Source organism: Onthophagus taurus, chromosome 6, assembly GCF_036711975.1.
Source record: "Onthophagus taurus isolate NC chromosome 6, IU_Otau_3.0, whole genome shotgun sequence".
Classification (NCBI taxonomy): domain Eukaryota; kingdom Metazoa; phylum Arthropoda; class Insecta; order Coleoptera; family Scarabaeidae; genus Onthophagus; species Onthophagus taurus.
In genome coordinates this window covers 31,981,927-32,005,552 of record NC_091971.1, presented here as the reverse complement: position 1 = coordinate 32,005,552, position 23,626 = coordinate 31,981,927, and the positions used below count along the sequence as shown (strand labels likewise).

General features: G+C 31.8%; 1 protein-coding gene across 1 annotated transcript; it reads left to right on the top strand.

Annotated features, from left to right (window-relative positions):
- Positions 1 to 2,361: 2,361 nt before the first annotated feature.
- LOC111414148 (facilitated trehalose transporter Tret1-like) lies at positions 2,362 to 23,250 on the top strand. The gene is made up of 3 exons (XM_023045342.2): positions 2,362 to 2,687; positions 2,935 to 3,113; positions 21,155 to 23,250. Coding segments are annotated over exons 1-3 (1,578 nt in total). The 5' UTR covers positions 2,362 to 2,685; the 3' UTR covers positions 22,552 to 23,250.
- The last annotated feature ends 376 nt before the right edge of the window (positions 23,251 to 23,626 follow it).

Genomic DNA, 23,626 nt, shown 5'->3' with positions numbered 1-23,626 from the left:
TAATAAAGTATAGTTTGTATTTAAAAAAATACAACTTTATGTTATATCTCAAAAATTATCAGCTATGTTAAAAATTTTTCAACGACAGTATATTCTACTCAAAAAAGTGTCTTAAGAATGCATTAACCCCATTTCTCTAATTTGAAAAATAAACGAAATATGAGCATTTTTTGAAATCACTAGAATTTGACTTTTTGGCGATAACTTAAAAACAAAAGAAGATAGAGATTTGGTCTTTACGGGATTGGATTAGTTTCGGAAAAAGAGACCGGGACATGGCACCTACTTTTTTTGTATCTCTTATAGTTTCTGAGATAGCCTATAATAACACCCAAATTTGCCCACCCTGTACATCAGCTGTCGAGACACCAAACTTGCTTTTTCTTTTCTTCTTCATTTATCATTGCTTCTGATTCTTTAATGTATAATGTTGAACTATTAGATTGTTTGAAGACTTTCCTTTTTTGACTTAAATAACAATCAATTGTTTTATGTCCTATTTTTCCACAACAATACATCTGATAAACATACAATACACATCTACAAATATTGATAATCTTTCGTTTAATTTTTTTTTGTTCGAAATCATTTATTTGTTTAGTATCGGATTAAGGTCGTCATACAAATGAACAAAACATCATACACAGTAGATTATGATGGACGGAGATGACGTAGCAGCAGTAAAGCAGTTTACATCTCTGGGAGTAAGTATGACCTAAAATGGCGGTGAAGCGGTCGAAATAAGGAGAAACTCACTATGGGAAATGAAACATACTTCGTCATGAACCATATATGTAGATATTTCGATCAAAGGAGATTCACCAATATACAAAACGATAATCAGGACAATCTTACTCTAAAGATGGCAAAGATAGTGAATACCTTTGAAAGAAGAATCAGAGAATAATACTAGGAGCGGTCACAATCAGCGGGGAATAGAGAATGAGATTTAACCTGGAAATATATCACCAAATTATAGACATCTCGGTATGCAAGGTTTAAACGAATGCAAGGTTTAAGGGCACGTGGTGAAGATGCGGAAAAGAAGTATCTACGACCGATACAAGTGAGCAATAAGTAATTGCGACTATTCGGGGTGTACGGTCCAGGTTTTAATTAAAGAAACAACTTTTTAAAAAGCTAATATTTCGGTTATTTATTGTAACCTTCCTCAGAGCATTTTTTATTGCTACAAGAGATTAACAAAGTTAGAGTTATAAATTGTAAATTTGATAAACACTTACTTGTTTTTTGAAACTAACAATTGTAGAACAACCGAAAAACATCATCATAATTAACGGATCATAAAGGATCAAGCGAACTATTAACACAACTGGATGAATCAACGTGCGTACAAGAAGTCTGACAGGTAAAACCTCTTTTATATAAAAATAACAAGTGCGTTCTAAATTTGAAGAAAAAACTCTTGTAAGCATTGATACCAACACAAAATTATTTGGTGATCAGGAAGGTAATGCGCAAGCGTCAAAACTTTTGCGGTGAAGCCGCCTAAATTTAAAATTAAGAATATAACATTATCAAAAGATTATAAAATTGAATCAATCTAAAAAATTTTAAAAAATTTAAACAAAGACAGACTGACAAACAGTTTAAATCCTAAATCAGTGGTTAAAACATAAGTGGTCGGGTGACAATAGGGTTACATTTAATTTAATATCTCTATTTTTTACGAACCTTGTCGTTAGCGAACAATAGAGCGTATATATTACTGAGGTTCTGAGTATCAGTTTTAAAGTTAATAGAATCCTCCGTGTAATTAATATGTACCATTTCCAAAAAGAGTCTATTGAAATAGTTAGGTTCAGTATCAAGTATTTTAACATTATCAAAATCAAACCGGTGACCCGTGTCTGTAGCATGTTGGGATAAAGCACAAGTAGACTTTCTAAGATTGCAATCACTTTTATGTTTGGAGACCCTACGTTTCAGCCACTGATCCGTTTGACCAACATATTTGCCATTACATGCACCACAAGGAAACGTGGTGAAGATGGACGAAGACAGGATCCCAAAAAGAACCCTTAACCGAAGAATACAAGGAAACCAGACCTAGAAGACCAAGAGAACATGGTGGAAGAACGGAGTGAGGGAAGGGTTGCGGATATGATAGGAACGTTTGGAGAGCAATTTTGAAGGAGACCAAGGTTAGGTAGGAGAGAGAGAACGTGCGTTACACAGCATCCTTAAAGAATATCTTTGAGGTGGAACCTCTGACTATTCCAAAACTTAATGTGCTACTTCATTTAACAAAGTTTTTATATTGTCGAGATTGTTAAAATATCGTTGACAATATTTTAGAGATTTCTTGCATTTTTGTATGTACAAAGTATCCCATCGAGGTAGAAAGAATTTTTTCGTAATAGTGTTACAGAGATCCAAGAGTTGTAATTCGCATGTTAGTATTATCATTTTAGAGATTTTAATTATACAATGTGAAACGCCTTAATTATATGTTAACAATTAAACGACCTTTTTAAAAATAACAAGTGAAGAAAAAATAAAAAAAATCGTGTTATAGTCTTTATACTGCCAGCAATACAACGAAACGAACGAACGTTCGCGAGGAGTTATTCCGTAACTTATATTCGTGTAAGGTCACTCTGTGTGTGTGTTACTCTCCGTCACCGACAATCACCATCGGCAGCCACCGGTTTATCTTCAACAATGTAAGTCTGGTCTTTAAAAATTAACTTTCAAAAAACAAGATAAAATATCTTTATTGGTTATCTAAATTTTACATCGAAATTAAATAACTTATTCATTCTTCTATCGCTTTCGGATGCCACTTTCACCGAATAGAAGAATTACAAATTTATATAGCGGTTATTTGATTTTAAAAGAAAGTTTGACCTAATTCAATAGTTAATAATTAATTTGATTTATTTTGTCTATTATTTTTTCTTAATTTTTCAGGGTTGAGATTAACTATGAATCGAATGAAAGTCGTCGTAAAAATATGGCACAAATTGTCGCCGTTTGTATTAAAAATACTCTTTTGGTTACCTTTGGAATGACGCTAGGATATCCAACCATTTTAATACCAGGATTAGAAAGAGAATTTAGCGCTACTGTTAGCTTGATATCATGGATAGGTAAGAAATAATACTACAACAAAATTAATTAAAGTTAAATTAAAAGTGATAAAAAAGTAATATTTTTAACAAATATTTAAAAATAATTTAGTTTTTGGTGAATGCACTTTTTTTAGTATGGAAGAGATAAGAAAAATATTTAAACATTTTTTGTGTTAAATAAAGATAAAAAAATTGTGGAAAAAATATTCAAAAAGTAATTCTAATAATGTGTAAATTGTTTCAAATAAGTACAGTACTTTTATCGCGTTAATGTTTTTTTAAACTATTATTGACCTTAATGCGTGCTTCTTAAGATTTATTAAATTTTTCCATGTTTACTTATATTGTACATTACATCACATTTTTTCATTGCTTTTTATAAAACATTCCATTAAAAAAAAACTTTTAAATGTGTTTGTTTCGTTCTGTTATTATTTTGTAATTGTGTTAATAAGAAGATACTCAAAATTTAATATGATAAGAATGATATGTTTATTTGAGAAATATAAACTGGCAACATAGCCGTTAAACGGAAATCCCCCTTTAGTTAACAAACATAATAGTCTAGGTTATTACCTCTGCGGTTTTAAACAAGTAATTATAGTTAAGACAAAAATAAACTAATTGTGTAATATATCATGCAACGCTCCAATTATTAATTTAATAATATTTTGTTTAGATTGTCATATCTAAATGTTAAACTATTAAAATGAACTGAAATGTTTCAAGTCGAACATCAAATAGTATAAAACAATGACAATGACCTCTCCATATCAAGTTTTTGTTGTTAAAATTTTAAATATAGTAAGTAGAAATTTAATATCTAATATTTTTCTAATATTCTTTTTTAAGTTAATATTGAAAATTAAAAGTAAGTTGACACGACATGTTCATTTATCGGATGTCTGTAAATGCTTCGTCATTATGTGACTTTTTACTGCAAAGTGGAATGCAATTAACATCTATTAACTGTTCATTAAGAGAGAAGTTACTAGATTATATAACAAAAACAATTACATTTATAATTCACAAAACAGCATTACAATTTCAATATTCTACGATTAAATAACTAAATTGTTTCAAGTTTGCCAATTTTCCTCGAAAACATTGATATCACAACCATTTAAATAATAATTTCGCAAAAACTAATAGAGATATGGTTTATTTCGTGAAAGTTTCCAAAGAATTCTAAATTAAAATTGCTAAAGTGTTCCAACCTAATCCACTAAATTTGTTATTTTAATATTAGCAGATGACCACGATAATAATTTCTAACTTAAAGGTGACGAAAACAATTATTTCTCAAAAACTAATTGAGGTATCAAGAAACGAATTAATTTATTGAAATTATTAAAAAGTTTCAACCTAGTGCACTAAATTTGATATATTAATATTAACTTATGACCACGATAACTATTTTTCACTTAATGTTGACGAAATGAGTATATGCTAAATTAGAGAATACTCAGGGTTAACTTTAAACAATGATTTATCACTCATTGAGATATCAAGAAACGGTTTCATTTAGGCCCGTTACTACCAAACCAATGCTATCTGTAAGTTAAGCTATCTATAAGATACAATTTATCTCGTAGATAACAGGGTCGTGCGTACTACCACCTCCATTTATCTCATAGTTAAGAAATCCTTGAGATAACCAAGGAATCTAGGGATTTTTTGGTCTATTATGTTAAATTGACAGCTCTATGTGGTCAAAAAACCTTAAAATTAAAATTTGGAAATGGAGACTGAGAAAAGGCGACGAACTACCAATTTCATCAAAGAAGAATGCGAACATCTTCTTGAATTTGTTATCAAACATAAAAACGTAATAGACAACAAAAAAAGTGATGCAGTTACATGGCAAGGAAAGCAAAAAGTATGTATATCTCGTATTATTGTATGTTAAAATGTGATGGTAAACAATAATGGCACAGCTAACATGATGAACGACTGAAAATGCCAATTGTATACTCACTCCTGCAAAATCTGCTATGGATAGCAACATGTTACCTATTGCATAAAACCGAAGAGTCAGCAACAAACGGTTTGAAGGAGGTACAGCATTATTACTAAAATTTTGATGAATTTTACATTAAATAATAGCAATCAACAAATTACTTACGTCATAGATGGAGGTTTTATTACATCTTCTATTTGATTCAAAAGGTGATGAAAACTTTTTTTCGAGGGACGAAATCTCGTCATAAATTCAACATCTGAATGAATATTTAAATGGTCAACTCTACTCCTTACTATCCTTACATACTTCGCTTCTTATAGGAAATAATTCATTGATTTCTTCAAAAATTTGTTCTTCATCTCCAATGTCGAAGAAATTATCCATGATGGTTTTATCTAATGTTAACTATTAATAGCTTTTTATTTAAGTTTATATTACTATCCTTATTTTAACTGAAATAGTAAAACGCTCGAATTTTATACGTCAGTATAAATTCTATTTAAGATTAGGTATCCGCAGTTATCCCTTAGATAGCAACTTATCCGACACCCAATCCACGGGTTACAGATATTTCAAAAATTATCTCTTGGATAGCGGTATCTATAAGATAAATACAGTGGTAGTAACCAATTTTTAAGCCATCCGATAGATAACACTATCAGAGACATTAACCATGAATGGTAGTAGTGGGCCTTATTAAAATTGCAAAAGTATTCCAACCTAACACATCAAATTTGATTTTTTTAACGAATGACGATAATAATTTTTTAAATGTTGATGACGATGTTGTCTTCCAACTGGAGGTTTCAGTTTAAATTAAGAGAAAAACAGTATTTGTGTTAGTAACAGTATTGGTTAATAACGGAACATTCCTCGATTTAGCTTACATTCTTTTGCCATTCTTTTGATAAAATTTTTCATCACGATTTCGCATAATTGTGGCCCTATTTCATGACTAACAGCTCTTATGTTTTCTTTGAGTACTTGAATCGTTTCTGGAGAGATGCCGTAGACTTTATCTTTATCCCAAAGAAATAAGTCCAATGGTGTTAAATTGCATGATCTTGGTGGCCAATTAATGTCTCCATTTCGGGAGCTTACACGTCTAGCATATATTTTATGCAATAAAGTAATCGTTTCACGAGCAGTGAGGCATGTTGCGCTATCCTGCTGAAAATAATCGTCGTCCATATCCATATCATCAATTTCGAGCCAAAAAATTGTTCGAAAACGCAATCCATTCACTGCAACAGTCGCACCACTATCATTTTCGAAGAAACAAGGCCCAGTCACACCACCAACCCAAAAACCGCACCAAACTGTTGATTGGGATGATGCCAAAACAAAATTATTGCTGCATCTCTATAAAGAAAAAAAAACTTTAGTTGAAGAACGAAAAATAAAAACTTTAAAGAAAATGTGGAATTTGAGAAGCGATAAAATGAAGGGGTATGGGTACATTGCATCTCCTCTCCAAGTAGAGAACAATTGGAAGAGTTTTGAAAGAGGATATAAAAACAAAATTTTAACATCAAAGAAAACTGGAAGAGGTTAAATATCCTGCCCATACAACCCATATGTACCTTAGGGAGCTCGACAATGGGGAATATCGTTGACATTATGGGAAAAAATGAAAACAAGATTGTGCAATAAAAGAATGCATTGAAGATGAACAAATTGCAGGACCTTCGAACGTTTCGGTTCCTGAAGCCTAAACATGCTTTACACCAACAGTAAAAGAACCTCTAATCAATTTAACTGAACAAGTGGTGATATAAGAAAAAACAGAACATCAGAACATCATTTCTGTTCCATCCCAGAACAGAAATCGGGATCGCACCACGACTAGTGAATTAAGTAAAATCAGACAATTGCAAGAAGAAATGTTTAAATTTAAAAAGGAAAATGAAGAAAGAAAATTTAATCAAAGGCAGGAGTTAATCAAAGAAATGAAAACTCGTAACGAACTATTAACACAACTGTTAAATAAAAAATAATGAATGTCTTAAGTATTTCTTTATCTATTAATAAATAAATAATTACAAATTTCGTTTCTTAACACTGTTCCTATATTTCTGTTCTTTTTTTCGTCCTGCGTTGCTGGTTGCACATCATCCACTGAATCATGTTGTAGAACATTTGTGTTTTCTTCATCGGCCAAATTGTGTAAAACACAACATGCACGAATGAAATGACAAATTCTTTTTGGGCCACGAAGCTTCAGGTGATACAACTGCCGGCATCTTTGAGGTACTTCAGTACCTCGAACTACCTCGAATTATTGGAGATGTACACTAATTTTTCGTTTATTTTCTATGTAAATTTAATTTACTTTAATAATTCGAGGTACTTGAAAATCTCGGATATCTAAATTAATGTTATTGATTAATTTTTATTAATAAACAACTTTTACATATTTTCAAAAATTTTTTAATGTAAGAGTACAAAAATTTTACGTCATAGTAAAGAGAAAAGTAGGACGCTGGCAGCAGTTCAACACTCTGGAGGGAAGCAGTGTTAGACACACCCCTACTCGAGTGTAAGACTGATCACAGTGATCACGGACCAGCAAAATATGTTTTCTCAAAGAAGTACCTCACCCATGTCAGTCCCACAGTAGTAGATGTACAAAGAACTTTTAAGATCTACACTGATGGTTCAAAAGGACGACATGGTGCAGGCGCGGGGGTATTCTCTCAAGATCCCCCGATTCGCCTCTCGGAACCTTTAGGGTCCAGCACCACCGTCATACAAGCGGAACTAACTGCTATTAAACTTGCTGCTGACTGCATTAAACTTGAATCCAACAAGCGGGGTAAGTGTTTTACTATTTTTACAGACGGTAAACAATCTCTTCTAGCTTTAAGCAGAGTTGTTATAACGTCTGCAGTAGTTATGGATTGTCACAAAGCACTGTAGGAGGCCGCGAAATACAATCGTGTCAGAATCCAGTGGATTAAAGGGCCTTTGGTAAATCCTTAGGCTGGTTGATGTGACCAGAGTGTGTAATGGGAGGATGCACAAGGGGCCCAATGGGGCCTAAGTGTGGCGTGCAGTTTTGCATGCACTCCCCAATCCATACATACATACATACATATAAGAAATCAAACGAGCCTTACAAAAGGGTACATTGTCATTTAAAAAAATTCAAATTAAACTAAATTAAATTACATTAAAATGTATAAAACAAACAGTAGTTGTAAATAAGTAAATATACATGTACTACTGACTGTTAAATAATCTAAATAATTGCCTTCATCATCACAATATAAAAAAATTATACAATGGAGAGTTTTGGAAGACACGTGCATCATGAACAGATCCTGGAAATCCAATAAATATGTCTATCAATTTTTTTTTTCATTACATGTTCCTTGCAATATAATAGAAAAATAATCTTTGCTGTTGCAATAAACGGTCTCTTTCTTTTGACCTATCAATTTTAATATGTGTTCCATCTATTGCATCTTTAATAAGAATAAAAAGCAATTTCTTTAAAAACATCTTTCTTTTAAAATAAGGAATAACATCCTGAATTGTAACAATATGTATACTTAATTTACAAACCATACAAATAATGGTGAAAACTGACCTATCACACTAAGGAATCCTGAAATTCTTTTATAATACTCTTTGGCAGGTTTTTTTCCTCTTTAGAAGGCCATTTTATAACATCACGTGCCATATTACTTAGCCAAAGAGATACTCTTGTTATGATATCATGTAAACTACTTATTGATAGATCGACTCTATCAGCCACATCCCGGAATGACACAGTTTGATGGCCACAAACCCATAAAAAAGCTAAAAAATGCTTTTCCGCCGAAATGTGTCTGTTACCTATCACATGTTTTATTTATATCAATACTAAAAAGAATCAACTGTTTAAAACTATTACCTGCGCTTAATATTTTTTGATAAATTTCATTAACAGTAAATTTATCAATCAAAGCATAGCACAAAGCTTTGCTTATTCTAAAATGTGAAAAAAATTCAACTTTTGTGTAACTATCAACCTAAAGGATATCTAAATTTCTACAGGATATCAATCTAGGAACTATCTAAAATCAATTGAAGGGTTTAGTGTGAAACAATGACAAGTCACATTTTTTCAAATATGACTTTTGCTTATTTTCGAGTTCTACAAAAGTATAATAAGTCACGGAATAAATAGTTTGAAAATATTCAAAAGCCACAAATTCGTAGTAATGATCTTGCGTTGCTACATACGCATTTGTTTTGTGAAAATAAACAATAACAAGTCACACAAAAATTGTAACGCGTCGTGACTTAAGTGCATGTGAATCGAATAATTTTAATATAATGAACAGTGAAATGAGTGATGTAGATTCTCCAGTCGATGATAGTGATATTGATAGAGATTATGTACCTAGTGATGCAGAAAAGGTAGATACAAATCAACATTGTTAATTCTATGCAAGCAAATTGGGTTGTCATTGGGTGGCTAGTTTAGTATTGCTTTTTCAATATAGAACGATGGTATAAAAGAATCAGATGGGGAAACAGGGAGCAGAACATTAAAACGGATTAGGGCTGATACACCTGAACCTGCCCCTAGAAGTAGATGGAAACACCGAAAAGAAGACACATATCCACGATCAAAAAGAAAAATAAGAAGAAATCTGGGACAGCAGTATACTAGTGACAATACTAGTGTTGCAGCTCGGGAGTTAAGACCTCCTTGTGAGTGTAAAAAAAGATGTAGAGAGAAACTAGATGGTAATGAAAACCGTATTTTCAATGAATTTTGGAATTTGGGATCATGGGAATTGCAGAATGGGTATCTCTTTGGATGCATTGCTATAGCAAAGAAAAAGAGATCTTACAAAACAAGGCAAAAACGACAAGAATCAAGTAGAACTTCCAATGCGATTTAGGGCCGGTTTTACAATATACAGTTGACAGTAGGTTCACTGTCAACCTCCGGTTAACCGTTAGTTTGCGTTGTACGACCTACGGTTGAGTAATAAAGTTCCGGTTAAAGGGAAGTTATCCCAACCGTAGGTAAAAGTCGAGTTTGACCGGAGGGTTGATATACGCACATGCGCAGAACTTCACAAAGTTGTCATGATCTGTCATGAAAGTTGTCATCAACCGGGCGTTTAAGAATAGAATTGTTAAAAAAAGAACTTAATAAAAAATAAAATTTTTACAAAATCCAATTTGTTTTTTAAACTAAAATTAGAACTAACACTAGAAACTTTCGGGTTTTGCCGTGCGTCTTTTAATAAAAGGTTTGACGTTTCGGATGCCATGTTGCAACCTTCTTCAGAAATTGGTTCGAAGTTCGAAGATCACTTTGAACCAGTTTCTGAAGAAGGTTTCTAGTGTTAGTTCTAGTTTTAGTTCTAATTTTAGTTCAATTTACACCGATTTACACAATTTGTTTTTAATTATATAAAGAGAATTATTTTATATAAAACATCGCAAAAAAATAAAATAAAATAATCGCTTGCAAAATGATCTACGTCGAAAGTTAGGTTAGGTTAACGTAAACACGTGTGTCTTTACGTTTTTGAATGCACGCATTTCATTGGTTGAGAGTTGGCGCGCAGTGCAGCCAACATTGACCGCGGCCGGTTGACGGCAAGCTAATAAACCGGAGGTTAAAATCCTGTCATAAAACGTATCGATGTTCAACCTTCGGTTAACTGCTCAACCGGAGGTTTGATAACCGGCGGTCAACGTCTACTTTTATAAAACCGGCCCTTATTCTGTCAATGCTAATGACCAAACAGTAAACGTGTGTAAAACCGAGTTTCTGAATGTTCACGGTCTGCAAAAATCAAAGGGTAGACTGAACAACATCGTTTCAAAGAAAATAAGAGGAACTCCTGTACCAGCAAAAGATAAACGTGGCCGACATTCGAACAAACCCAATCAAATTAGTGACCAGCAAAAGCAGAGTGTTAGACAGCATATAGATTTAATACCTAAATACCAAAGTCACTATAGCAGGGCTGAAAATCTAGGGAAAGTATACCTTAACTGTGATATGACCAACCATATCGCTTCTTTATTCTGAGTATTATATTCCGTGGAGTCAACAACAACATATCAAACCTGTTCTGGAGCACACATATAGGCAGATATTTTGTACAGAATACAATATTGGCTTTAAATTACCCAAATCCGACACTTGTAAAACTTGTGATCAACTTAACATCAGAATAGACTCTGCAACAAAATTAAATGAAAATCAGGAATTGTCTCGGCTAAACATTGACCTGACGACACAAAACTAAAGCGAAAGCAATGCAGGATTTGTTAAATAACACTACTCAAGAATCAAAAAACACCAATAGAACGTTGGTAATTTCATTTGACTTACAACAGGCATTACCAATCCCGAAATTAACAATGGGTCCAGCGTTTTATTGCAGAAAAATCTGGTTATAGAACTTAGGCATTCATGATTGTACAAACGGCAAAGGGCACATGTTTCTCTGGACGGAAGATATAGCAAAAAGAGGAAGTGATAAGTCGCTTCAATCCTCCTAAAATTTCTTATGACGAAAACCGAAATTGACCACCTAATTATATTTACATATAATTGCCCAGGGCAAAATAAAAATTGGCTAATGATGAGTTTATGGTTACAACTGGTAATGGAGAATAAATTTAAAACAATAACTTACTGATAGGGACTTCGCACTTATAGAAAAGCGACACCGAAGGTATGCACCACAAGTTTTTTGTCCAAATGAATACGGCGATCAAACAAAAAAACACCTTTTGCAGTCACAGCTATGACGCAGGAAGATTTTTTAAACTTTACACCTACTCTTACAAACATAAAAAAGAGTTCGCGCTCCAATACTGGCCATAATTTAGACTTTGCTAATGCGTTTTCATTTCGATTTAGTAATAAAAATACTAATGTTTTTTACGTCAAACATTCAGTTCATGGTGAGTATGACCAGGTGTCTATCTCAAAACGAGGAAGACCAGTATACACTACACTTGATCAGTTAGATAGAAAGTATCTTGAACCAATTAAAATTTCAAAAAAAAAATACGACAATGTAAAGACATTGCTACCTTACATACCGGCTGTGAATCATGGTTTTTTCCAAAATTTACAGCCGAAAATAACTGAAAGTGCTGAAGAAACAGAGGAACCTGAAAATATTAATGGAGCAGAGCCATTTTCTTAGTTTAAACATTATTTCTTTATATTTATTTTCTTTTTTGAGTTATTGACTTATTTAGTTTTTAATTGAAAATGTTGTCGTTTGTTAGTGCAAAAGTGTTACAAGTCACAATTTTTCTAATAAAATTCTATTTATATATTTATTATAGTTTTCTATATATTTTTTTTATTATTTCAGTATCCTGGATAGATATATACAGTTGTGTTACTAATGTAAACAACCCAAAAGGTAAAAAGACGGAAACATTAATTTTATAGATTTTGTACAAATTTCAAAGTCGATTTTCCAATAATTTTATATTTGTGCCTTGTCATTGTTTCACACCAAGCCCTTCAATTATTTATAAATATCACCATGTCCAAATTATTTTATTTTTACCTCAGTGCAATAATTTCTTATGGTTGTCCTCACGTGCTTGACAACGCTATAAGAACATTTATTAAGTAATTCTACATCACTGTCAGATGAATCGCTACTAAAAAAACATTCTGCGATGATTTCATTTTCCGCGACTATTATACACTTTCTTTGATAAAAATCTGTTCGTTGCGACCACGATTTACACACTTTTCTGACCTACACTCAGTTGACAAGACGTTTTACTTACTTACACTTAATTGCACGTCATACACTATGAAATTCAAAATGAAACCTTTTGTTGTAAGACCCTTTATTAAAGTATTAAAAAATGTTGAGATAATAACTGTTCTTTGATAATATGTATAAATTCCAAATTTATGTGTTTAAAGTTAACTTTACCTAATTAAAATGCGAGAATAAATATAACTGCTATGATGGTAACTATCTGTTCTTACTATAAATCTATACAAAAGGCCACAGATGTTTGAAGGCCTCTTTGAAAACCTGCTTCGATATATGTGGTGCAGCTTCGGTGTGTTCTGAAACCAACTTGTTCGATGGGTATAACTAACTTTCGAGACTTTGGGACAAATTCTGTTTTGGATAAGCCTTTCGATAGTTGCTTATAGCAGCAACTTAATAATGCGACAGGACGATAACTTTCGCCCTACTTCAGAGATGTATTTGCTTTTAGACGATCTGTCAGTAGTATGTAAGATGAACAAGAAATTCAGGATGCATCCCATCAAAGTGAACCCTTTGAAGTGGACTGCATCTCAAAAACTAATAGAAATATTGACGTGAAAACACGATAATTTTATAATAAATTTAAATCTCCAAGATCTTTTGTTTGGCTCTTCAAATTTCGGGGTTGTAAGTTTTTGAATTTAACTCGGGTTAGTCACAATAATAATAATTGATTGAGACAGTGGTATGAAATAAAACGAATTTGAAAGCAAATGAAAGTAGTATTTATTATGTTGAAGATCATTTCTTCAAATCATGAAATGTTGGTGTTGTGATTTCTGCTAAAAATTTGAATAGTTGGAGTTGTGTATTTTTCTTATCATCGTGTGAATTAAATAAATTTAAAAAAAAACAGCACTTGAACGATGACATTTATTGTAAAAAGCTTAGTTTTCTACCGGTTTCGACTGTGCAACAGTCATCCTCAGGAAAGCGACCTGTATAAAACAAGGATTACATTAATATCTTTAAGTATTGTAAAAGAAACGTGTGCTTATTCATGTCTATCTTAAAATATGAAGAAATATAAAAATTAATACAGATAACTTACGTCAACGAACATAAAATAAAACAGGAGCTTATCGGATTACAATATGAAGGTTCCCTCACAAAAAACCTTTAATATAACTTAACTTAGAAATGATAAACTGTGAAAACTTTTAGGCGTGCAAATATGTGATTTGAGGTAATATTTCCAGTTGCAAAGTTGGAAATTAAACTAAAAATCTGTTGGCAGCACTTGAACAAAAATACACAATTGACGTTCTGGAACGATGGCGCGAAAAATTCAATATTTAAAAAATCTCTAATCATTCAAACAACATAAATTGAATTGTTGAAAATTGACAAAATGAATACAAAACAGTATCAATGTCTATCGGAAACATTTTCAAAATGAAATCAAATACCAGGGTAAAAATCTTGTGAGGAATTGTACACAAAATGCAAAAATATTATAAATTTTAACCGTCAATACAACAGAAATTTTTTGCAAAATAATAAACAAAACTTGGACAGGAGTTATATGTTAATATTGTTTGGTGATCTAAAATATTAAGATTTATGCAGTTGTATGTAAATAACAAATCTTAGTAGGATGTATGTTGTAGTATGATTGAACAGGGTAGGTATGGATTGGGTTTTACTGAGGTTAAATTGAAAACGATTGTGAGGTAGAGGAGAGGAGATGAAGAAGGATGGTGGTAACCAAGGAACCCAGATATTGCGATATTCAGACTGTTACCTTGGTCTGAAATCCTCGTTTATCTGGGGTAAAACTATGGTAATTATCAAATTATTTTGAGAACAGGTCAAAATCTACAGCAAAATATATGTGACGTCAATAAAACAAAAATAAACAAAAATCGAGAACATGAGTAAACCCTTCGAGACAGAATTAATTCAGGAACAATTTCTGGATAAGAAGTATACATTGATACCAGTTAACAATGTAGAATATGTAATTTTGTAGCTTTGCATTGTTATTATATTGGAAAAGAATATATAGTACAACATGGTTAAGTAGTATGGTGGGGATTGGGATTGGTAGACAATAGTGAATATGACCGAGATGTAGAGAAGAGAAGAGAAGAAGGAGAGGGGTGGGAAAGGGATTCTGGTAACCAAGAGACCCAGACATTGCGAAATTCAGACTGTTACCATGGTCTGAAATCCTCGTTTATCTGGGGGTTTTTTGGAAGGGGGTGTGTACGGTGTTTGGAGGTATGAGTATAAAGGTTTAGAAACTGGTTGAATCTGGTCATTTAAACACAGGATGTTTGGATTGTTGTTTTTGAACTTATTAATCTCGTAGCTTTCCAATAATTCCAGCATATAGCCTTTATTTTTACGGTGTAATATTGTAGCATGAATGTTCTCATCAAATTGATGTTCTGTATTAAAGTTCAAGTGTCTGCCAAAATTCGATGATGACTTGTTCTTATGTTCTTTTATTCTTGTATGAAGGGCTCTCCCCGTTTCACCTATGTAAGTTGCCTTGAAAGTACCACACTCAAGTTTGTATACCCCATTATCATTCAGTATATCAATTCTGTCCTTTCCATTATTTAATATTTGACCAATAGTGTTGTTCGTCTTACATGAGATGAGGATGTCATATTTCTTAAAAATATTCTTAATTTTGTTACAGACTTTACCTTGATAGTTAATGGATCTATATGTAATTGGTTGTTCCTTGTTTTGTTGATTTAGGCTAGTATAAATTTGTATAAGATTTTTGCTTTGTTGTTTCTTAATCAAATCTTCAATTATTTTGTTTGGAAAACTATTATTGTTGGCTATCTGTTTAATTATTGATAATTCTATCTGTATTTGATCTGGTGTAAGTGATGATGAAAAAGCTCTATCTATATATGAACGGAAAGCAGCTAATTTGTGGGTATGATCGTGGTGTGAATCGTATGGGATAACTATGTCTGTTTGAGTAACTTTATGATAAATTTGATATTGTAAGCCATCATTGGTCTTCTTTAATGTTAGGTTCAGGAAGTTTAAAGTATTATCTTGTTCAACTTCTACAGTGAACGTTATGTCATTGTGAAGTGAATTAATGTATTCGTGTAATTCTTCAATTGTGTTATCATTCTTATCCTTAATTATAATGAAAATATCATCTACATATCGTTTCCAGAGTAAGATATTTTTTCTAATTGGGTTTGTATCGTTAAGAATATATTTATCCTCAATTTCATTTAAAAAAATGTCGGCTAACATCCCGCTAAGGGGAGATCTCATTGGAAGTCCTTTATCGTAAACATAAATCTCTCCATCAAACAGGCAAAAATTTTGTTGCATACAGATTTGAAATAGTTTAAAAAGGTTTTTACGATCTAATTCATTGTTTAATTTGTCATTCAAAATCTCCTTAATTGAGTTAAGAGTTTCTTTAATAGGTATGTTAGTATAAAGATTAACTATGTCGAATGATATCATTGTGAATGATTCTGGTAATGTTATGTTGTTAATGTGTGTGATACGTTCATTTCTGTTTTTGATAATATGCTTGGGTTTGTAATCTGTTAGGTCATAAAAAATGTTCATTAAGAACTTTGATATTCTATAGGTGCTGGTAGGGATGTTAGGCTTATGCAATTTTGGCAGTGAATATAATCTGGGTGTTTTGGGATTCATTGGTATAAGCCGTTTCGATGTTGTGTTAAATTTTTCTAAAGTTTCCCTTACCTCTATAATTACTTTTTTAACCTGGTTGTGGAAAATAGTTGTGGGATTACGTTTAATATTTTTGAAGTTGTTGTCATTGAGAAATCTCTTCGTCTTATTTATGTAATCTTCCTTGTGTATTATAACTAGTCCTGCGTTCTTGTCGGCTTTTGTGACTATTAGGTTTTCTTGTTTTATCTTCTGTTTAATATCTCTAACCAATTTCGTTTCATTTTTTGTTCTCTCTTCATTCTTGTTGTTCTTGTTAGTTCTTCTTGTCTTCCTTTCTTCTTTTATCAAAAGTTGTCGAACTTCTCTATGTATATCTTCCTTCTTTGGGTGATTCTTAGTTGTTGATTCTAATTCTATTGCCATTCTTCTAAAATTCGTTGGTATATTTATGGCATATTTAAAGCCTTTATTGAGTAATTCTGTCTCTTGTTGGTTGAAGATAATATTACTTAAGTTGGTGACTCGTTTGTGAAATATGTGTTGTTCTGGCATCTTATTTGTCTTATTTTCTTCTCTCTGCTGTAGTCTTTTCTCTCTTCGTAAATTATCTAACTTTCTCTGTTTCCTTGTCCATTCGTGAGCTGTTCTGGATTTATGTGTTGCCCTTGTTTGATTAATAAATAATAACATTTCAAAGCTACAAAATTACATATTCTACATTGTTAACTGGTATCAATGTATACTTCTTATCCAGAAATTGTTCCTGAATTAATTCTGTCTGGAAGGCTTTACTCATGTTCTCGATTTTTGTTTATTTTTGTTTTATTGATTGAAAAATTCTTGCGACATATTTTATTGTACAGGGTGTCCCAATTTCGATGTCCGCATAGGCTATCTCCGAAACTAAAAGAGATAGAAAAAAAGTAGCTTACATGTCATGATCTCGTTTTTCGAGAAAATGCAAATGCCAAAAACTTCGAACAGCTGTCGTCTTTTGTTTTCGCCTTATCGGCAAAAACTGAAAAATTTGCGAAAACGACAATCGCGAATATCTCACTTATGATCAAAGATGGAGTATTATAAATAAAACAGCATATGGGCAACTTTTTACGAACAATTCAGTGGCGTAGGTAGAATTTTTTTCCCATCTTTTATTTTCGAGATTTTAGTCGTAACTTTATTTTTTTAAATGCAAACCATAGTTGGCTATGACCTAACATAATTTGTTATTTTCTTCTGATAACAAATATATATACAGGGTGTCTCAGCGAGACCGGTCATTAGACGTTTCTGGGGTTCTAGACAAACAAAAAATTTGAGAATGCAGACTTAAGTATTATCAATTACGTTCTCTTCATCTAAAATATTTTCAGATTTCTAGCACTTAGGTGGCACTAAGTCGCCACCTACTTTATTTTTTTAAATGGAACATCCTGTATATTTTTACATATTTGGATTTGTCTGTTTTGAAGGTTTATAAATAACTTTACTTTTTGCAATTTGAACCAGCAATTCTCGAGTTATTCGAATTTTTCTAGAAAAATTTGCTCCAGCGGACATTTGTTCAAAAAATCATAGAACACTCAATTTTTGAGATATCAATTTAGGATTCAGAACATGCTTAAACAACATGATGGAGTATGTTTTGGTGCCAAGAACGGCTGTCTAGAACGTTTGGTCACTTTACTATGGCACGTTAACTTTTCGAAATTTGGAAGCACCATAACTTCATTTTTTTAAATGGCACCCCCCATATTCTATTACTTAGTCGTCTTCAGCGTCTCATTTTACATCTTTTATATTCCATATGTCCTATGCCTAACATTAATAGTTTGAGAAATAATTAGGGTTTAAAAATAAAGTTGGTGGCAACTTCCGGTATAACCGGAAGTGCAAGAAATCTGAAAATATTTTAGACGAAGAGATCGTAATTAATAATACTTAAGTCTGAATTCTCAAATTTTTATTTTCGCCAGAACCCCAGAAACGTCTAATGACCGGTCTCACTGAGACACCCTGTATATATATATATATAGTTTGTGGGGTATATTTCTTATAGTTATTGAATAATTTTAGCAAAAATTCATTTTATTCTATCTAAAACTATTGTATGTATTTAAAAGTTAATGTTGTTATGGTGATAACCATACCATGATGAAAAACATTGTTTCCAATTATTACCAAAGTTTGTAGTAGTATTTAAAAATTCACTAACAACTCTGGCATTATGTGCTAGTGTGCCGTCATATTAAAAATATATCATTTGAGACATATTTAGTGGCAAATTGTCGACCAAAGGCTCAATGTGCTGCCTTAATATATTGAGGTATTTCCCTGAGTTTAAGTTTAGATACTATATGCCAAAATTCTATTATCTAAAAGCGCACACCATACATTGAACCCCAATTTTCTTTGAACACTCAGAGACTTCATCGGTCCATATGACATTTTGAACAAACAGCAGATTATTTATTTTTTCTAAATATCATCTACTAAATTCTAATCTTATATTGGCAACTCCGGCACGTAAATAATGAGTAAGCCCCGCTTTGTATGGTTTATATTTTTTTTTTTTTCATATTAGGGAGCAGCAACTTTTGGGTCAGACGTCTTGTTCAATTTCTCTGCAAGATGTTGATGGATTTATCGCAAGTGAAGCCAACACATTGACTTCATCCTCTCGCAGATCATTTTGGTATGTTTTTGCACGTGGTTTGGGGAAGGACCAAAAATCTATTAAATTTTCTGCTAACCGGCTGAAGGTTCTTACGTGCGGTTGCCTTCTTTCCGGATACCTTGTGAAATATCATTCCGCGGCTAACGTCGCAGTCTTATCTGATAACATATAGCATTCCATCATGTCACATTTTTCATAATTTTCGAAATTCATTGTAAAGTTTTATTCAGTTTTGTTATACTTTGACACTTAACATGCTGGTGCTTCGTACCAGCACATAATGCCAGAGTTGTTATCGAATTTTTAAATACAAACTTTGGCAATTATTTGATACATTATGTTCCATCATAGTATATATATATGGTTATCACCATAGCAACATTAACTTTTAAATACATACATTAGTTTTAGATAGAACAAAATGAATTTTTGTTAATTATTCAATAACTATAAGAAATATACCCAACAAACTATATATATTTGTTAACAGAAGAAAATAACAAATTAATGTAGGTCATAGCCAACTATAGTTTCCATTTAAAAAAATAAAGTAAAATCTCGAAAATAAAAGATGGGAAAAAAATTCTACCTACGCCACTGAATTCTTCGTAATAAGTTGTCCATATAATGTTTTCTTTATAATACTGCATCTTTGATAATAAGTGAGATATTCGCGATTGTCGTTTTCGCAAAATTTTCAGTTTTTGCCGATAGGGCGAAAACAAAAGACGATAGCTGTTCGGAGTTTTCGGCATTAGCATTTTCTCGAAAAACGAGATCATGACATGTAAGCTACTTTTTTTCTATCTCTTTTAGTTTTGGAGATAGCCTATGCGGACATCGAAATTGGGACACCTGTACAGTACGTCTCATATATTTTGCTGTAGATTTTGACCTCTTCTCAAAATAATTTGATAATTACCATAGTTTTACCCCAGATAAACGAGGATTTCAGACCAAGGTAACAGTCTGAATATCGCAATATCTGGGTTCCTTGGTTACCACCATCCTTCTTCATCTCCTCTCCTCTACCTCACAACCATTTTCAATTTAACCTCAGTAAAATCCAATCCATACCTACCCTGTTCAATCATACTACAACATGCATCCTACTAAGATTTGTTATTTACATACAACTGCATAAATCTTAATATTTTAGATCACCAAACAATATTAACATATAACTCCTGTCCAAGTTTTGTTTATTATTTTGCAAAAAATTTCTGTTTTTCAATGTATTTCTGTAATAATATTTTATTTGTTGTATTGACGATTAAAATTTATAATATTTTTGCATTTTGTGTACAATTCCTCACAAGATTTTTACCCTGGTATTTGATTTCATTTTGAAAATGTTTCCGATAGACATTGATACTGTTTTGTATTCATTTTGTCAATTTTCAACAATTCAATTTATGTTGTTTGAATGATTAGAGATTTTTTAAATATTGAATTTTTCGCGCCATCGTTCCAGAACGTCAATTGTGTATTTTTGTTCAAGTGCTGTCAACAGATTTTTAGTTTAATTTCCAACTTTGCAACTGGAAATATTACCTCAAATCACATATTTGCGCGCCTTAAAGTTTTCACAGTTTATCATTTCTAAGTTAAGTTATATTAATGGTTTTTTGTGAGGGAACCTTCATATTGTAATCCGATGAGCTCCTGTTTTATTTTATGTTCGTTGACGTAAGTTATCTGTATTAATTTTTATATTTCTTCATAGTTTAAGATAGACATGAATAAGCACACGTTTCTTTTACAATACTTAAAGATATTAATGTAATCCTTGTTTTATACAGGTCGTTTTCCTGAGGATGACTGTTGCACAGTCGAAACCGGTAGAAAACTAAGCTTTTTACAATAAATGTCATCGTTCAAGTGCTGTTTTTTTAAATTTATTTAAAAATTTGAATAACTAATGACTCATTTAGTTTTGAACTAACTGTTTAAGTTCAAATTTAATTTTTAAATTTATTCTAAAATTAAACTTATTTATTTTCAGGTTCAATAAATTTAATATGCGTCCCAATAGGCGGAACAATTTCCGGAATGGTAACGCAAGCTTACGGACGAAAACGAACAATGCAAATAGTAAACATTCCTTTTTTGTGCGCATGGTTGTTATTGTCTTTTGCAACGGATATTACGCAAGTTTTAATAGCGTTGTGTATAACCGGATTAACGGGAGGATTGCTTGAAGCTCCTGTGATAACATATGTGGCAGAAATTTGCGAACCAAAACTACGCGGCGCTTTGTCATCAACAAGTAGTTTATCAGTAATTTTAGGAATTTTATTGGAATTTCTTTTAGGCACGTTCCTATCGTGGAAACATGCCGCTTTAGCAAACTGCATATTTCCGATATTATCGTTTACTTTATTATTTTTTGTACCGGAAAGCCCGCATTGGTTAATTTTAAAAGAAAGAGAAACAGAAGCGAAAAAAAGTATTGCTTGGTTAAGAGGTTGGGTTAGCGTGAAAAACAATAAAACTGTTGAGAAGGAGTTTAATGATTTAAAAGTTCATATTGAAAGTGATAATAAAAAAAGTTTTAAAGATAATTTAAGATTGTTTTCAAAGAAAAACTTTTTGTGGCCGTTTGGTGTTGTGGCTTTAACGTTTTTCTTGGGACATTTTTCGGGAATGACTACTTTACAAACGTTTGCTGTTCAAATCTTTTTAAGCATAAACGCTCCAATCGATAAATATGTGTCGACTGTAATTTTAGGTTGCGCGGAACTTGTCGGATGCATTTTATGCGTATTTCTTATTCATAAATTAGGAAAACGCTTATTAAATTTTATTTCGTTGATCGGAACTTCGATTTGTTTCGTTGTAGTAGCAACTTACGTTTATTTAAATGATGTAAATCATTTTAACCAAAAAAATGTAAATATCACAAATTCATTGAATTTATCTTTAAATTCTGATACAGATGTGGTTTATAATTGGACGCCATTAATCTTTTTAATTTTAGCTGCTTTATTATCGCACATTGGTATAAGAATTTTACCGTGGGTTTTAACCGGTGAGCTTTATTCGAACGAAACGAGAGCCGCCGGATCCGGGTTTTCGAGTGCAATTGGTTATATCTTTGGATTCTTAGCGAACAAAACGTTTTTATATATTGTTGATGGTTTAACTTTGGCGGGAACATTTTGGTTAAATGCCGCGATCGGATTGATTGGTTGTCTTTTGCTCTATATTTATTTACCGGAAACAGAAGGTAAAAGTTTACACGAAATAGCTGATCATTTTAATGGAGGAATTAAATTAGATAATTTAGTTAAGAAAAAATGTAGTCGAAAGGATAAATTAGATATTAATGGTATGGATAATAAAGGATTTAATCCTGGGGAAGATGTCAAAAATATTGACGTTACTATAAGTAAATTATAATTCTTTTTTATGTTTGACATAAAATATAAAATTTTTAAGATTTTTATAGGTACAATTTGTTATTTGAAATTGGCATCGATTATTTTTTATGTTTATATACATATTTGATGTAGGACTGTGATATATTAAACTTTGTATTGTGTTGTTAAAGTTTATAAGTAGAAACGATAAATGTAAATATAAGTTTAAAAATATACGGTTAACTGGTTTTATTTGGGTCGTAAATAACAGAACAATCAGAAAATGCAATTAGAACGTTGAGATTCATTATTGTTATCACAACGTTATCGTTATTCATTCATAATAGCAGCCTTGTTTATAAATATACATAGTTATTCAACCGATGTTAGTTTGTGTTCGTAATACTCAGATGGCAGGATAATTTATGTGTCGCTATTCATAAAAATTTAAATTTTACTATTAGTATTTTACTACGAGAAACGCAAAATAAGTTGCATATATTTCAGTATACAAAAAAATGGATAATGTGTCCTTAGAGACTAAATAACGAATTGTTGCAGACTGTTCGTCAGTACATACCGATTTATAGGCGCCAATTTTTTTTACGTAGGTGTATGAACAGATTTTATGAGAGAAAACCCGTAGTTAAATCTTTTTAAGAAATTTATTTAAATGACTAATAGTTTGGTAATGTTGTTGTGGTTAAGAATTGAATAAATCCAATATTTTGTTCCACAATGATATTTATTTTATTTCAATCTGTACAACACGTGTTTCGCTTATCTTATATTTATTTATTTATTTATACAAATGGATACAGAACGGGACAAACCCTATAATACTGCATCACAACATTGACATAAAGAAATCAAACAGAAATATCAGCGCAATATAAGCCAGAAAAAATACATACAGAGACGCAAACCAAATGAAAATTATAAAAAAAATATTAAAAAAAAAAAATATATATATATATATGTAACAATATAAGTAACAATTGACGAGTGAAATTCGATTAAATTCCGATTAAATTTAATGTAAAATTAGACAAACTATAATCAGACCAGTCCGGTCGGCGAGGCCAGTGCAGCAGTCGTCACCATACGTCTAAATA

What these genes read in the sequence shown, in the direction of transcription:
- LOC111414148 (XM_023045342.2), top strand. An exon ending in TAGCTTGATATCATGGATAG is followed by an intron (nt 3,114 to 21,154) that starts GTAAGAAATAAT and finishes ATTTATTTTCAG; the next exon opens with GTTCAATAAATTTAATATGC.